Here is a 17421-nt window from a genome sequence, read left to right as displayed (position 1 = left end):
GAGGCCAGAGTTGGGGGTCTGAGATGGGAAGGGGGACTTCGATGAGGGGGAGTGCCAGAAAATGGAAGACTTGGAGGTTTGGGGGGTTTCGACCCCCGCTACTGCCTCTCCCTCCCCCGACGGGGCCTCGAGGGGGAAGAGGCCGGCACAGGTGTGGAAATGGCACGGAGGAATTCCCTCCACCCTAGGGTCTCCATCGCTGTCGTGTGGCGTGCGGGGCTAGATGCACCTAGGGGCGTTGGGTGAGCGGGGAGAAAGGAGGGAGACAGAGCTGGAGGATGAGTTAGAAGAGGAAGAAAAAGAAGCCAAGGGCAGCTGAGAAAGCAAGGAGATCCTTCCGACGGCGCCCCCTAAAAGGCAGGTGACCTTCAGGAGGCCGAGAAGAGCCCAGCGGGTGAGGAAGAATGGGGCCTCCCAGGGGATGGGGGGGACACCAGGTAAAGCAAGCCCCGGCCTCCCGCTCCACACCCCACCCCGCAGCTGCGGGCGCAGCAGGAACACCGGCCGCTGCACCCGCGGACCCGGAAGGTCCGGAGATGAGATCGTGCGGGGGAAAGAGAGAAGTCGGGGCCGAGGGGAGAGGAGGATGGTTGGCATTCCAGGCGGCTGCCGAACCTACTCTCCAGCCCGGCGCCCCTGCGGCGAGGCAGCACGCTGTGGGTCTCCGGCTGGGTGCGCGCCTGCCCCGCGGGCCCCAGGCGCGGACTGCGCGCAGCAGGGAAACCGCGGCCCGCAAACTGGAGGGGAGAGGCGGGGCCAGAGGAAAGGGGCGGGCCCCGAGGGAAGGGGAGGGTCCGTCTGCGAGTGGATCGGACCGAGGAGGTCGAGAGGCCCAGAAGGGGGAGGAGCCCTTGGAAAGTAGGAGGGGCTAGGACGGCGGGGCGGGGCCACCGGGAAGAGGGCGGGGCTAAAGCGTGCGCAGCATCCTCCCGGAGGGATCGAGAAGTCCCGAGGGAGGGAGCGGAGCTGTGGGGCCCGGAGACCCCAGAGAAGGAGGAGGAGGAGGAGGAGCAAGAGAAGGAGGAAGAGGGAGCGCCGAGGGGCGGGCCTCAGCAGGGCGAGGTGGAGATGTGCAGGTGGTCCGGGTACTTGATGGCGGGAGGGTAGTTCTGCGTCATCTGGATGGAGACGTCGCTGGAGATGTCGGAGGGGCTGCGGCCGCGGCGCCACGCCTCGGGCTGCAGAAACTGGCCCGAGTAGTCGGAGCAGTCGCTGAGACGCGGGCGGTAGAAGGCCGGGTGCGGACGGTACATCTCCTCCTCTGCGTAGCGCTTGGTGAACAAGTACACGGACATCACGCCAGCCCCCTGTGGCAACGCATGGTCAGGGTCCCAGAGGCTGGCCCCGAGGGCCCAAGGACCCCAAGACTCCAGACCCCCCCAGCCCCTCCTCGCTCAGACCCTGGAGCCTTGGCCCCCAGCCCCTCCTCCCTCAGACCCAGAAGTCCAGGCCCGCAGCCCTCTCCTCTTTCAGACCTAGGAGTCAGGGACCCCAGCCCCCTCCTCCCTCACACCCAGGAGTCCAGACCCGCAGCCCCTCCTCCCTCAGACCCAGGAGTCCAGGTCCCCAGCCCCTCCTCCTCCCTCAGACCCAGGAGTCCAGTCCCCCTCCCCTCCCCCCCAACCAGGACCCCAGAAGTTGGGAGCTGTTAGACCCCTCCTCCAGGACCCTGGGGTTAGGCCCTCAGCCACCACCTCCCTTTTAAATCCAGAGTCTACACCCCCGGTTTCCTCCTCGTCCTGGACCCAGGAATGAGGCCCCCCCAGACCCCTCTCCATTCACGTCTGGGCCCCACAGACATCACCTCTTTGAGTAGGAAGGAGGAAGCAGCGAAGGCAAAAGACCACCCGTAGCGATAGTGGAAATACTGCTCAGAGCTGCTGGGCCTGTTCATGACCTCGTCATTGATGCTGGAAATGTAGAGAACCAAGCCCACCACCAAGGAGAGGCCTGGGGAGCAGAGGGTGCCCTTGGTCCGTTAGCAGTGGACCCCTCTCTCCGGCCCCTCCCCCATCTCACTGCCATCCCCTCCCCCTTTCCTCCCTGCTCTGTCTTGAACTAAATTCCATTTTTTGAAGCCCCTTGTGTGCTGGGCCTTGGCTGGCTGCAGGGGTCCCAGAGATGAATGAACTTCCTCTTTCCCCCTCCCCTAATCTCCCTTCCAGGAGTTCACAGTGCAATTGGGGAAGGCAAATATGGACATTGGTGGATAGTCACATACACGGTGACATGCGCAGTAAGGGAGGTAGTAGCAAGAGTTCTGTGGGTCCAGAAGAGGCACCAACCCACCTAGGTGAGGGGCAGGGACCGGGGGAGGGGCAGGGGAAGTCAAGGAAAGCTTCCTGGAAGAAGGGCCTTTGTCCAAGTCCTAAAGGATGAGGCTGGGGGAGAGGAGTACACAGTTACAACACTCCAGGCAGAGGGGACAGCGTGGCCAAAGGAGAGGGAGCACCGAACCGATCCATCCATATAGCCAAAACATGGGCCACAGCCACAAAATATGACACCAGAGAAAGGGGCAGAGGCACGGCCATGATGGGCCTCAAATGCCAAGCTGAGGAGCTTGGCATCAATGCCAAGGGCATTAGGGAGCCCTGGAAGGTCTGGAGCAGAGGAAGGACAGGGTCAGATAGGAGTGTCATTAGAACCCTTGCGGGACGGTTGGTTCTGGGAAGAGACTGGAGGGAGAGACTATTTGCGACGTTCCAGGGGGAAGAGGGCGAGGCCTGAGTTGAGACTGTGTGAATCATAGCAACAAAGCAATAATAATATTAATAAAACAATAGCAACTGCTTATACAGGTCTTGCCCTGTGCCAGGCACTGTTCTCAGTGCTGTATATGTATTAACTTATTGAACCCTACCAATGGTCCTTCCACAGAGGTACCACCTTTATCACCACTGACGGTTGAGGGAATAGAGGCACATGGAGAAGGTGGGGGGGGAGGTGTCTGGTTTGAGACATCTTAAGAGTCAGATGTCATGTCCTCAAGCTGAACGTCTTTTAAAGAGCAGCCATGCCAAGTGTGGCTTACGGAGGTTATGGGGTCCCTGCCTTAAATCAATCCAAGTCATCCCTATCAGCATCTTCTCCCAGATAAACATTTGTGTGCCCATCACACCCAAAATAAATCTAAATTCCTTCCATTGCCTACAACAGGGTTCAGCCAACAGCAGCCCATGAGCTTCATCCAGCCCACCTCCTGTTTTTGTAGGGCTTACTAGCTAAGAATGGCTTTTACACGATCAAATTGTTGAAAAAAAATCGAAAGAATGATATTTTGTGGCATGTAAAAAAGTATATGAATTTCATTTGGCAGTTCCTCAAAGTGTTAAAGATAGAATTACCACATGACCCAGCGATTCCACTGCTAGGTATCTCTACCCAAGAGAATAGGAAACATATGTTCACACAAAAACTTTGCATGAATGTTTGTAGCAGCATTCTTCATAATAGCCGAAAAGTGGAAACAACCCAAGTGTCTATCAACTAAATGGATAAACAAAATGTGGTATAGCTGTATAAAGGAATATTATTCAGCCAAAAAAAGGAATGAAATACTGATTTATACTGCCACATGGATGAACTTGGAAAATAAGCAAAAGAAAGAAGGCAGATACATACTGTATGATTCCATTTATATGCCATGTCGAAAATAGGCAAATCCATAGAGAGAGAAAGTGGATTAGTGGTTGCCAAGGAGCGGGGTGGAGGGGAGATTCCCACTGGCTGCCGTTAAAGGGTATGAGGTTTCTTGCTGGGATGATGAAAATGGTGCAAAACCAGGTAATGGGGATGGTCGCACAACCTTGCAAGTATACTCAAACCACCGAATTATGTGAACTTCATGTTTTGTGAATTGTAATATCTCAGTTTAAAAAGTATACGGATTCCTCATGTCAGGGTCTATAAATAAAATGTTACTGGCACCCAGCCACAACCCTTTGCTTCCGTGTAGCCTCCGCCTGCAGTGGCAAGGTAAAACAGTCGTGGCAGAAACTGTACAGCCAGGAAAACTGAAAATGTTCATTATCAGGCCTTTTACAGAAAAACTTTCCTGACCCTGGACTGCAATGCCTATGCGGTCTGTGCCCCACCGGCCTCATCCCTGGACAGTTTCTCCTTGTTCCCTCTACTTAGATCACATGACTTCCTCATGCTTCCTTGAACACATCAAGCTGATTTCTGCCTCAGGCCTTTGCTCTTGCTCTTCCCCCCAACTGTATTGCTCTTCCTCCAGCTTTTTCCATGTCTTTCTTTCACTTTATTTACATCTCTCCTCCCTTGTCACTTCTTTAGAAAGGTCTTCTTTAGAAAGGCCTTCTTTGAGCTCTTTGTTTAAAAAGAAAAACGTGGGGGCACCTGGGTGGCTCAGTCGGTTAAACGGCTGACTCTTGATTTTGGCTCAGGTCATGATCTCAGGGTCCTGGGATCGAGCCCTACGTAGGGCTCTACGCTCAGCAGGGAGTCTGCTTGAGGATTCTCTCTCTCCCTCCACTTGCTCCCTCCACAACCCACCCCCCCACTCTCTCTCTCTCTCTCTCTCTCTCAAATAAATAAATACATCTTTTAAAAAAATGCTCCTTTACTCAGAATAAGAAAAATGTTGATGGCAACTGTGAAGAGATGTCATTTCTCATCCATCAGGTCATCAAAAGTTAAAAAGCTTCACAACATACTCTTTTGGTGAGGCCGGAGAAACAGAAGCTCTTACATGTTGCTGGTGGGAATGCAAAATGGCCCAGCCCCAGTGGAGGGGAATCTGGCCATAACTAGCAAAACCACACATGTATCTACCCTTTAACTCCACAATCTCACTCGTAAGAATTTACCCTGCAGCTATCTGTCCAACCATACAAAAGCACACAGAGGCATGCTAATTCACCTCATTAGCCATAACTGCAAAATCCTAGAAATGACCTACATGCATTTACACAGAAGATTAGTGGGATAAACTGTAAAACATCACGGAGTAGAGGACTGTGCCATTGTGAAGTGAGAACGAGGAAGGTCTCTGTGAACTGGAGTGGAGTTCAATGATAGTTCCAGACGCTTTCACTCAGTTAAAAAAAAAAAAAGTAATGCACAAAACAGTATACAGGATGCTAGCTTTTAAGCAAAAATAAATAAATAAAATACATATGTGCATCTGCTGATTTTTGCAAAAAGAGACACAGTAAGGAAAACCAACAAATGAGGTTGATCACCTACAGGAGGAAAGTGAGAACAGGAAGGAAGTGGCCATCCTCTGAGCATGTATTTTTGCGTGATTTGGACCCTTGGAAGAATGTTAATATTTTATATATTCGAAAGCTAAAATCAACAAGGATGGGGGAAAAAACCTAAAGTTGAATACAAACAAAAATAAATGAAGCTATGGGGCGCCTGGGTGGCTCAGTCGTTAAGCGTCTGCCTTTGGCTCAGGTCATGATCCCGGGGTCCTGGGATCAAGCCCTGCATCGAGCCCCTCATCGGGCTCCCTGCTTCACAGGAAGCCTGCTTCTCCCTCTCCCACTCCCCCTGCTTGTGTTCCCTCTCTCGCTGTCTCTCTCTCTGTCAAATAAATAAATAAAATCTTTTAAAAAAATAAATGAAGCTAACTTTATATCAAATGAGTGATACAACCACAGGAGGTGGTAAAAGTAGTATTCTAAGTAACTTTCAAATACAGTACTTTGATTACATATTTCATTCTAAAGACAAAAGATCTGCAAAGAAATCTTGAACCTTAGTACATTTCTGGGGAAATGGTTTAGAGGTAGCAGCTCTTAAGCAGTGTGGGGCTGAGCAAATTTGCAAATATACTGATGTTTAGGGAGCTGGATTCTGGTGCTGAGAAAAGGAAGACACAGATCAGAATGGGGTAAGATGAAGAAGACCCCAGGTGTTAGTAAAAACCTCCTGTTTTACAAGCATATAATTCCCCAATTTGTGTCCTGAAACATTCTAGAGACAGAGTAGCAAAGAGCCCACCTAGCACCGAACTTTTGGTCTCTAATATCATCCCCCACTAAATAAGAAGCTAGGGCTTCCAGAAGAAATAGCTCATTTGAAGCCTGGGGGAGAGGCAGTAAAAGTGCACTTGTGCCACAAAGGAAGGAAAAACTCAAAATATGAGAGGGACACGGCAGAAGAGGATGCGGGGACTGGCTTGAAGGGGGTTCCTGATAGTCCAACTAGGGACAATTTGAACATCAAAATGAATAATAGAAGTAATGACATATATTGGGGCACCTGGGTGGCTCAGTCAGGTAGGTGGCTGACTCTTGATTTCAGCTCAGGTCATGATCTTGGGGTCATGGGATTGAACCCCCCGGGGTAGGCTCCATGCTCAGTGGGGAGTCTGCTTCTCTCCTTCTCCCTCTGCCCATCCCACCCAGTGGGGATGCTCACATGTGCATCACACTCTCTCTAAAATAAATCAACAGGGCACCTGGGTGGTTGTTAAACGTCTGCCTTCAGCTCAGGTCATGTTCCCAGGGCCCTGGGATCGAGTCCCGCATCGGGCTCCCAGCTCAGCAGGGAGTCTGCTTCTCCCTCTACCTCTCCCCCCTGCTTGTGATCTCTCTGTCTCTCACTCTCTTTCTCAAATAAATAAATAAAATCTTTTTTAGAAAAATTTAAATAAATAAATCTTTAAAACAACAACAAAAAAAAGAGGGGCACCTGGGTGGCTCAGTTGGTTAGGTGGCTGCCTTCAGATCAGGTCATGATCCCAGGGTCCTGGTATCAAGTCCCACATCAGGCTCCTTGCTCAGCAGGGAGCTGCTTCTCCCTCTCCCTCTGCTCCTTCCCCCCCACCGACAAATAAATAAATAAAATCTTTTAAAAAAATGGCATATAACTTGCTGAATTTTTAAAAATGTGAACCCATACTGATATATTTTTAAAAAATAAACAAATAATAAAAGAAAAGAGAAAATTATTTTTTTCGGTGGTATACCTATAGATGGAACAGCAGATTTAGAAAACCCCATTTTGCAACACTATGAGTAATATTAGGATTTGGGCCAGCATCATCAGTGGCCATTAAATCACTGCACAACAGAATCTCCCCCTGGAATATCTATTAATTTATAAACAGGATTTTTAAAAACTTCCTTCATCATAAAGGAACCCAATATACCATCTGAAGCAAGTGACTAAAACTAACATTAACAATAACGGGGCAGACGGACACCATTACCTCCTGATGTGAGCCTGCCACTACTCCATTTACGTAGGGTTCCTGCTGAAAATGTGTAACCTGAATCCACTCCTAAGAAAACCGCGGGCATTCTACTAGATGCCTGGCTGCTCTCTTCAAAAAAAGTCAACATGAAAGATATTTCTTTTTTTAAAAAGTCACAGGCCCTATATAAAAGATAAAAGGCAAAAAGGAAACAGGACAAAGACATACGAAGCATGATCCTAGATTGGATACTGAATGGGGGTAAAATGACGATAAAAGACAGTCCTGGGACAATCGGTGAAATTTGAAGATGGACTGACTGTGCTTTAGCTATAATACTGTATAAATGTTAAACTTCCTGAATTTGATTATTGTACTGTGTTTAGAAAAGGGAATGCACTTGTTTTTAGGTGATACTTGCTGAAATATTTAGGGGTGAGGTGTTTGCAACTTATGTTCAAGTGGTTCATATATTTATATTTATAAACATCTCAGATACAATATATATACACACACAGAGAGAGAGAAAGCAAATGTGGCAAAACGTTAAAATTTGGTCCAGATGAAGGGTATGTGAGAGTTCACTGTTATTTTTGCAACTTTTCTGTAGGTTTATATTCTTTTCCCCAAATTTCAATAAAATAGGGGAGGGTTTTACCTCCCCAAGTTACCAAAGTATTATCCTGCAAATTGCTTATTAATTGGAAAGAGGAAAATGTACCATTTCAATGAACAGCCCTGATGATCACCGCCTTTATCAAGGGTTCAAACTTTGTTCCCCGCCCGGCGCGAACAACCAACAACCGGAGAGTATTCGCCACCTGAAGGGCTGGGGTATAAAGAACAGGCACCAGCTCTGCATCTGCTTGCCAAACCTGTTTAACCCGAATCTAATAAAGCCTCTAGTCTAGACAGAACTTCCGGGTTACAGAGAACATGAGGAAATAGGAGCAAATCATCAAATGATGGCATGGGAAAACAGTCAAACCAACCTAGGATGTGGGGCATTCTACATGATACCCTGGCCTCCAGTCTTCAAAAGGACAGTGATATGGGCCAAGCTGGTAACACCTGAACCAGTGATCATCCTTATCATCTCAAGAAGAGAGCCAACCGGGCGATCTTATGTCTCTGGATGCAATGTGGTAGGATGTAAACAGCACCCCCTATCTATGAAGTATTTTTTGCCAGAAAAACAAACAACAAAAAAAAACCCAAAAGCAAAAAAAAAAAAAAAAAAAAACCCCACAAAAACCCACAAGTCTGGGTCAGATAAACAACAGTTTTATAGGAAAACACCGGGATGAATGAGCACATTAAACCACAACAGGAGAGAGAACACAGTGGGAAAACTCAGGGGTGTAGGCATTCTACAAGACAAATGACCAGATTTCTTCAACAAATAAATGGCAAGGAAGAAATAGGAGAGAGACTATTATAGATTAAAAGAGGCTTCCGAGATCTATCAGCTAAATGCACAAGTGGAATTTGAATCCTGATTTGCAACAAACTAACTGTAAAAAAAGCATTTATTTATGAGACAGGCGGGGAAGTTGAACACTGACTAGATATTAAATGATATTAAGTAGCTATTCTTAATTGGGCACAATGGCTAGGTTAAATAACAAAGTACTTATTTCTCAGGGATATACTGGAATATTTGTGCATAAAATGATTTAATGGCTGAGTCTGCCTTAAAATAATGTACTGAAGTGCAGAAGGGAGATACGGCAGTGCGACTAAAAAAAGATTCGCCATATGTTGATAACTCCTGAAACTGAGGGAGGGATACATAGGATTTCATTTATTTATACTATTCCTTCTATATTTTTGTAATGAAATTCATTTTAGAAGTCAGTGTTGTAAAAAAAAAATAGTGGGGGAACTAGTCTGGAGTAAAAGAGACATGAACTAAATGCTGTGTGTGAACCAAGACTGAATCCCAGTTTTTTGGGGGGAAGCTATAAAAGGCATTCTTGAAACAATGGGACAGTCTACAAATGGAATAAATTATGCTATGGAATTACTGTAAAATTTCTTGGTAGGAGAAGAATGTCCTTCCTCTTCAGAGATGCATACTACAGTGTTTGCAGATGAAATATCATGATGCCTGTGACTTATTTTGAAATGGTAAAGACCCAAAAAAGTATGTGCGGAGAGAGAGAAAGAGAGAGGGAAAGAGGATATGGCAAAAACATCAGCAAAATGCAGGATTTAGGTGGAGGAAGGTATTCCAGTGCTCATTGCACTATTCTATCAATTTTAAAGTTTTCATGAAAAAATTGGAGTGATTGAGATAAAATAATGCCCCCCCATCACTCTCCCCACCAGGATACTTGGAACGAACCTACCTCGTTCCCTCTTGCACCCCTACCACCTAGCACAAGATCCAGAACGTAATAAACACCAGCTGAATGGGTAAGTGTACTTGGCAAGCAACTGGAGCTTCTAGAAAAGCTCATTAGTTGCTTCCCCTTTTTGAACCCATGATAAATCCCACCATTCCTCCATTTCATCTAAGAATCAACTTTCCCTTGCTCTGAACTTCTGTAGCACTTTCAACTTCTAGTATTCCATAATTTTGATATTCAAGAAGAGAGGGCCCACAAAGTGTCACATGGTGGAAAAGCATCCAAGATAGGTCTAGAAAGATGAGCAGGTTTAAAGAAAAGAGATAGCAGAGGAATCACACAATCCACACTCACTCAGCTACCCTAGTCCAATGCAGGGGAATCCTCTTGATTTTACTCTCTTTCTTTCATCCAGCAAAGATGCTTGGTCATCAGGTCAAGTCCATTTTACTCCCTGCATCTCTCATAAATCAAAACCCCTTCTTGCAACCACAAGTCCTCTGACCCAGTTAAGGCTTATTTTCTATGCTTTTACTCTTACCCCTAAATCCTTATCCCCCTGCTTTAAATCCTGGTTCTTTCTAAAATCCACATAAACTCTATTCCTCTCTCATCAAAATTCTTCCTTTGGGGGCGCCTGGGTGGCTCAGTCAGTTCAGCATCTGCCTTCAACTCAGGTCATGATCCCAGGGTCCTGGGATTGAGCCCTACATCGGGCTCCCTGCTTGGCGGGGAGTCTGCTTTTCCCTCTCCCACTCTCCCTGCTTGTGTTCCCTCTCTTGATGTCTCTATCTCTGTCAAATAAATAAATAAAATCTTAAAAAAAAAAAAAAAAGGATTTCTTCCTTGGCTCCCTACTGTCCAGAGGAGAAGGTTTTCATTCTTCAGTCTGACATTCCAGACTCTGTGATCTGATTCCTGCTAACCACCCAAACACACCTTAAGTTCCATGTTTCACATTATAGTTCTAAGTAACAAACATTCTCCGTAAGGTGAGTCAGGAGCAAGTGTTGATAAGGAAATAAATATTTCCAAAGAGAAAGAATCGTTTGCAGTTCTTTTTTGCTTTTGTGTGTGTGTGTGTGTGTGTTTAGTAATTGAAAATCACGTGAAAACAATTGCAAAAGGTAAGTTATTCTTGCCATTCTTTCTACTTCCTGGACATTTTATAATGACTCTGGTCCTCCAAAAATAATCTTCTTTCGCCAGTTTTCTCCTTTCCTCTTTTTCTCCCGCCTTTCCCCCTTCCTTTCTCTGTAATCCAACTCCCACTCCCTCTTCCCTCTCACCCCACCTGTGTTTCAGGATTGTGCAGTAGGCAAGAATCACCTACATCCTAGGCTGAATAGAAACAACCCAGCCTTAGAACAATAGGGCTTCAGGACCATGGAGAGCTGCACATGAGTCTACCTATCTTTATGCTTTCTAGGGCATTAACAGGTGCTGTGACTTCAACCTCCATACAAGGCACTATTCTTTCTTCACTTGAAAAATTCTCCCTCACCCTTTCAGCTTCATCTACTCAGATGTCACCTCCTCCTGGAAGCCCTCCCAGGTCATTCCCCCCCTCCCCACCACCCTACTGTGCCAAGTTAATGCATCCTCCCTTTTCCCAGAATGCCCTAAGTTGTCCTTATCATTCCTCTCTTATACAAATACTTCAATGTGTACTTTGTACCAGCAACTCATCTAGGCTCTGTGGACACAAATGAGAGCATGCTTGTAAAGGTCCGTGTATTTAGGAGTTTACATTCTAGTAGGAGACGGAAAACGCGTAAGATGAAAATAGCTATGAATCAAATATAAAGCATGCAAAGTGATGGTATAGTCGGGGCACGGCAACATTACATACTATTGTCAGAGAAAGAAAGTCTGAAGAGAGAAAGTTCGAGCTCTTTGAGTATCAGGAGGAAGAGACTTCCAAGCATGGAGGGGTGATGAATGTAAAGTCCTCATGTGGGGCTGAGATGAGCATTTTCAAGGAATAGAATAGGCCAGTGTGGCTGAGGTTGTAAGCAATGGAGAGAGTGTTAGTGGGTTAGGAAATGAGGTCAGAGATCTGAGCATTAGCTAAATCCTGGAAAACCTTATAAGCTAGCACGGAGAGTTTGGATGTACTCTACGTGCAATGGGAATCCATTGAGCATGGAAGGGATCGAAGCAGCTGTGTACTTTTGACTGATGGGTAATTGGGGCTGTTTCATATTTGACTGAATGTGAGCTCTCACCTAGGATTCAGCCACATCTTCAGTGCTCAGTGCAGGGCTTGGCAATATAGGGTGTCTGTAAATGCTTGATGAGCAAATGAATGAGCAGATGCATAGAACATGTTGAGGGTCAGGGGTTAGTATGGGCTTTACATGGGAAGCATGCTTCTTATGACCTGGAAAAAGAGAGTCAATGTCATTCCAGCTTCCTCCCTGCTTCTCTCACCAACCATATCCAGCCAGTCATCTGGTTCCATTGATTCTTCTGTCGATATCCTTCTCTGTCAAAGCCATGCACTTGCCTTTATCTTTCCAACCCCAGCCCCAGCTCAAGCCCCAGCTGCTCTTGCCCAGAGCACTGCATAAGCTTCTTCCTTGGTTTGCCCATTTCCTGTTTCTTTCCTGCTAGTCCATCCCTAAAGGATGCTTAACACCCAGGTGACCCTGTCCCTCCTCTGCCCCAACCCTCCCACTGCTTTCTCCAGAACTGAATGCCAATGCCACTACTCAACAGCCCTTAGGCAACTCCTGTCTCTCTCTCTAAGTCTTGGGAACATGAACTAGTTGGACTAGATTATCCTGTTCCCAGATCTAAGATACTGGTACTGTCATCCTTCCCTCTCCTTTTAAATCTCCTTCATTTTTATGATTTTTTTTAAGTAGGCCCCACGCCCAGCATGGAGCCCAACGTGGGGCTTGAACTCATGACCCTGAGATCATGACCTGAGCTGAGATCAAGAGTTGGATGCTCAACCGACTGAGCCACCCAGTGCCCCCATCTTTACGATTTTTTAAAACTTTTTATTTTTTATTTATCCTATTTTTTTAAGCAATCTCTATGCCCAATGTGGGGCTCAAACTCATGACCCCGAGATCAAGAGTTGCATGCTCTACTGATTGAGCCAACCAGGTGCCCCATTTTTTGGTGATTTTTCATTATGGTGGGGCAGTATAATGTCACGGTGAAGGCCTGGTGGGAATCCTGCTTCTGCTATGGAGCAACTTAACCTCTAGCTGCTTCCGTTTCCTCAGCTAGAGAATGACAATAACAATGACATCTGCCCTAGTAGGTAAAGAAAAAGAAATACCTTAATTTACGTAAAGCACTTAGAACTTCCCCCAACCATGTCTCTTGATTATTTTGGTTGCTGCCATCACCACTACTATGGATGTACAGTACATATGTACGTGTCTACCAGGCACTGGGTTGGCCCTTCACATCTATGATGGACACCAGGGGTCAGCAACCTACCAAGTGTCCCAGCACCTGGTTTTGCATGGTTTTAAAGCTAAGCGTGGTTTTTACATCTGTAAAAGGTGAGGGGGTTGGGGTGGGGGACAAAATGAAAGAAGAAGAATATTTCATGGCTCATGAAAATTACATGGAATTCAAATTTCAGGGCCCATAGGTAGGATCACTGGCACACAGCCATGCCCATCGCCTCACCTCTGCTTCCTTTGGTATCACAATCCTATGGCTCAGAAAGCCTGAAACATTTACTATTTGGCCCTACACAGGTTTGCCAACCCTTGACCAGGATTTGTCCTCTCGACAACTCCTTTCCCCCTTCCTTTCTCTGTCATCCAACTCCCACTCCCTCTCCCCCTTCACTCCACCTCTGTTTCAGGATTGTGCAGTAGGCAAAAATCACCTACATTCCAGGCTGAATAGAAACAACCCGGCCTTAGAACAATAGGATTTTGGGACCATGGAGAGCCCATGCAGTTCAGGCGAAGAATTTGCACCCAGGTCTTTCTAGGTTCACAGCAGCATGAACTGTCAGGCACCTCACCCCACAAACCTTGAAAGCGCATGACAGACTCCTTGAAGTGGGGTGCACAGGCCATAGTCTATGACATGAACTCGAGGAAGGGCTTCAGGAAGTGGGGTTCAGTCCCCCCAAATTTCTCTACATCAGAGGCCTGACCTCCAGCCCTGACAGCAACATTGATCCTCAGCCTGACCATGGGAAGTCAGGTCCTGGGACATCGCAGGAGCATGAGTGTGGGTTTTGGGATGAGAACACCCTCTGGGCCAACTGCCCTCTACCACTGAGCTATGTTGCCCCTTCTGTGAACAGCAAAAATGGGATCTTCCTTCTAGTGTTTTGGGTGGATTGAATTAGAGTCTCCATGCTTCCTACCCTTGTCCCCCTTTCTCTCTCTCTAGGCCACTATTTTTCCATATGAAAAATGATAAGAGCGGGGCGCCTGAGTGGCTCAGTTGGTTAAGTGGCTGCCTTCAGCTCAGGTCATGATCCCAGGGTCCTGGGATCGAGTCCCATGTCGGGCTCCCTGTTCAGCGAGGAGCCTGCTTCTCCCTCTCCCTCTGTCTCCCAGCTTGTGCTCTCACTCTCTCCCTGTCAAATAAATAAATAAAATTAAAAAAAAATAAAAATGATAAGACCATTCTTCTCTGACACTCCAGGATGGTGACATTGTACGGGTCTTATTTTAGCTCCGTGTCCAGCTCCACAGGCTGCAATTCAAGTTAACAGGGAGGTTGCACCCTGGTTTCTCTGGGGATAGTCAAAGATCCATCTTCAACTCTTTGCGGAGCCAACTCTAAAGAGGGATCCGGGTGCAGGCCCCAGGGGACAGAATGGAAATGAGCCATAAGAGGGGTTTGTTCATAAAATGTCAACTGAATGAAAAGGACCCGAACGGAGTTTAATGAAATGATGCTGAATTAATTCGAACGGAGTCAGAATGGACTGGGGTGAATTGGACCAGACGGATGAGTTAAATGTGTTAAGGCCGGGTTGACCTGGCCTGACCTGAGCCGAGAGGGACTGAATTGGACCAGACAGTGCTGACACTGGAGGTGGGTGACACCTGAGAAAGAACTCTGCTCTGGAGCTCAGGACACTTGGTCCCCCGGCTCCAACTCAGGCTGGTGTCTTGGGCAACTCCCTGCACAACTGTGGACCTCCGTGCCCCCATTTTATCAAGTGAGTGCTAATAATAACTCTGCGGCAGAGATGTTATGGGAAGGGTGTGCGATCGCTCATGCACAAGAGCTTCGTATTTCAAAAGAAAAAAATAAAAAACAAAGACAAATACTGCAATGTGGCTAATGACATGCAAGGTGACATATTCAGAGTGAAGTGTATGGACACTTACAACTCCCACTGAACTGCATAAAGAGATAATAATAAGGTGGACTGATGGATGGGCAGGAATATAGACAGATGGACAGATACAGGACAAAGCCATCTAGTAAGAGGGTAATGGTTGACTCTAAGTGGTGGGTACATGGATGCTCACTCCAAAATTCTTTCCACTTTTCTGTTTGAAAATGTTTCAAATAAAATGTTGCACAGGAAATAAAAAGCCCTGAAATATGTGAACTGCTAAAATATCAGGATGGGTGAAAAAATTCAGCCTCTGGAGGTGAACGGCAAGTGTCTGAGTCCCAGCTCTGTGTCTCCCTGGTTGTGCGCCTGAGCAATGACTTCAGCTCCCTGAGCGTCTGTTTCTGTATCTGTACAATGGGACTATTAATAGCATTTCCCTCACAGGGTTGTGGGAAGTATCAGAACAGAGCCAAGCACCTAATCAGCACCTAATAAACACTCCCTATGATTGGGTCCTCCCGACAAGTTGTGAAATGGGTGCTTGCTATCTCCATTTCACAGAAAAGGAAAATGGGGCTCAGAGAGGTTGGGCAACCCCTCCAGGATCACACAGCAAGGAAGCGGCTTTCTTAGTGGAGGAGGGACCGCAGATTCCTGGAACGGAAAACAGTCCCCAGGCCCTGAGTCTTTCCGTTGGGCTCACCCGAGAGAATGAAGAAGATGCCAGAAACGAAAGCCAGAATGGTCCTCTGTGGGCGGATGTGGCCGATGTTGCTGATGACGAAGGCCGTGAACACTAGGAAGAGACTGACCATGGGGAACGGGGTGGCCGTGCGCACCGTCTCTGAGGGAAAGGTAAAGGGAGAGACAAGGGGTGAGGGGGACTCTGGGGGGGGTGACACCTCCCCATTCCCCTGGCCTCTCCTCCTGCACCGGCCCCGCCCCTTTATGTAGCTCCTCCCCTTCCGATACGTCCATTGCTAACCCCACCCCTTCACCCAGGCCACACCCCTTGAGTCTGACCCCACCCCGTTCCAGTGGACTCCACCCACTGCCCAGGCCACGCCCCATCAACCTGGCTCCTCCTCTTCACCCAACCACTGCCTGCTTTCAAGCCCCCACTCCACCTCCACCCCACCCCTTTCCTGGTGCTGCCCTTTCTCCCAGGACTCGCCGCCCTTTGTCTAGGCCCCCTGCTTCCCCCTCACTCAGAATATTCTCCGTGTTCTCCGTCACCAAGTTGATCTCCGGTTCAAGGAAATACTCCGAGGCCACACAGCGACCCTTCTCCCGGCCTGGGGATAAGATACGAAGGCAAAGCTGGATGAGGGGCTCCTGAGCTCTGGAGAGGCAGTGAGGGGCAGGTGACACAGTGGGAGACCCTGGGATGGGTATGTGAGGCTGGATCCAGGGGTTACTGTCTATATTATTCTTAGGGGGTCAAGAAGGGGATGCACAGGAGGTCTGGGAGTTCCTCTTCCGAGCTTCCCTCCATGGATGGAGGACAGGGCTGGAACCCTGGGTCCCAAAGGGGTGGGGGGGGGCGCGTGGGCGAGGACTCCTTAATCCCTGAAGAGGATTGGGGGGGGATTCCAAGGAGGAAGGTCTCTGTGGTCGTCGGGGGCGGGGAGCGCTGGATTCTTTTTTCTGCCCGTTCAACACTGGAACTGTGCAGGAGACAAGCTCTGATGCTAGACTCTTGCTTCTAAGAGTGGACTCTCCAGAGATTAGGGACTTGGCATGGGGGCTTTTAGATCCAGGAAATGAAGGGCTAGAAATCGGGTCTCCAGGAAGAAATTTGTCTCTCCAGGAGAGAAACAGGATCCGTTTCTGGATTTCTGGAACCCAAGGGATGGAACTGTGGATAAGGACCCTCAGGTCCCAGGCAAGGCAGAGACAGTTGAATGGAGGACACGTGGCGTCTGTACCTGCGAAGAAGCAGACTCGCCAGAGGCCGGCATGCAGTGCCATCTTGACTTCCGTGGTCTGGTTCTGCGGCAGCACCGTTCCCTCCTCCATGTACAGCCAGTAATCAGTGCTGACCGCGATGCCCACGAGTAGCAGGCCACATGCACCAAACACGCTGCTCAGCAGGGTCAGGGCGCGGCTGCTGCAGTGACTCATCCTCAGCGGCGGGGGGCGCCCTGCGGGGCCTGAGACACGGGAAGCTGCTGCCTTGGAGAGTCCTGAGGGGACTAACTAGAGTCCCCAACCCCATGCAGCCACCTGGGAAGCCACTCGGGACACCGATCCCAAGCCAGAGACACCATTTCTTAGACTGAAACTTCTCAAATCTGACCTCTGTGCCCTAACCCATGACCCCATTTCTGCATTTGAACCAGTGACATCAGCTGTTGACCCTCAACCCCAGGAATGGACTTCCCAAACCTGACACTTGTGTTCTGGCTCTGGATCCTGATGAGAGACCCACCACACCAGATCCCTGACCCCAGGATAAGATTTCCAACCATAACCTTCAGCCCAGATCCAGAGATTGAACCTTAGCTCCAACCATGTGCCTGGACTTGGGTCCCAAATATCATAACACTGACTAGAAACTCAACATCCATATTCTCGATGCCAGAACCAGGCCCTCCAACCCTAACCTTATGCCC

The 17421-nt window shown here is 48.1% G+C and overlaps 1 protein-coding gene across 1 annotated transcript; it reads right to left on the bottom strand.

Annotated features, from left to right (window-relative positions):
* Positions 1-1049: 1049 nt before the first annotated feature.
* CACNG7 (calcium voltage-gated channel auxiliary subunit gamma 7) lies at positions 1050-16930 on the bottom strand. Its single transcript, XM_028094674.2, has 5 exons — positions 16735-16930; positions 16015-16101; positions 15510-15650; positions 1805-1950; positions 1050-1307 (listed from the first exon to the last, which is right to left on the bottom strand). Exons 1-5 carry the CDS (start codon positions 16928-16930, stop codon positions 1050-1052), a joined length of 828 nt encoding a protein of 275 aa, XP_027950475.1.
* Between the last annotated feature and the right edge of the window lie 491 nt (positions 16931-17421).

This window comes from Eumetopias jubatus, unplaced genomic scaffold (genome assembly GCF_037043125.1).
Source record: "Eumetopias jubatus isolate StellerSeaLion01/CBP00866 unplaced genomic scaffold, mEumJub1_p1.0 scaffold_10, whole genome shotgun sequence".
NCBI classification, from domain to species: domain Eukaryota; kingdom Metazoa; phylum Chordata; class Mammalia; order Carnivora; family Otariidae; genus Eumetopias; species Eumetopias jubatus.
The sequence above is the reverse complement of the archived record's forward strand: the minus strand, read 5'-3'. Positions and strand labels throughout refer to the sequence as shown.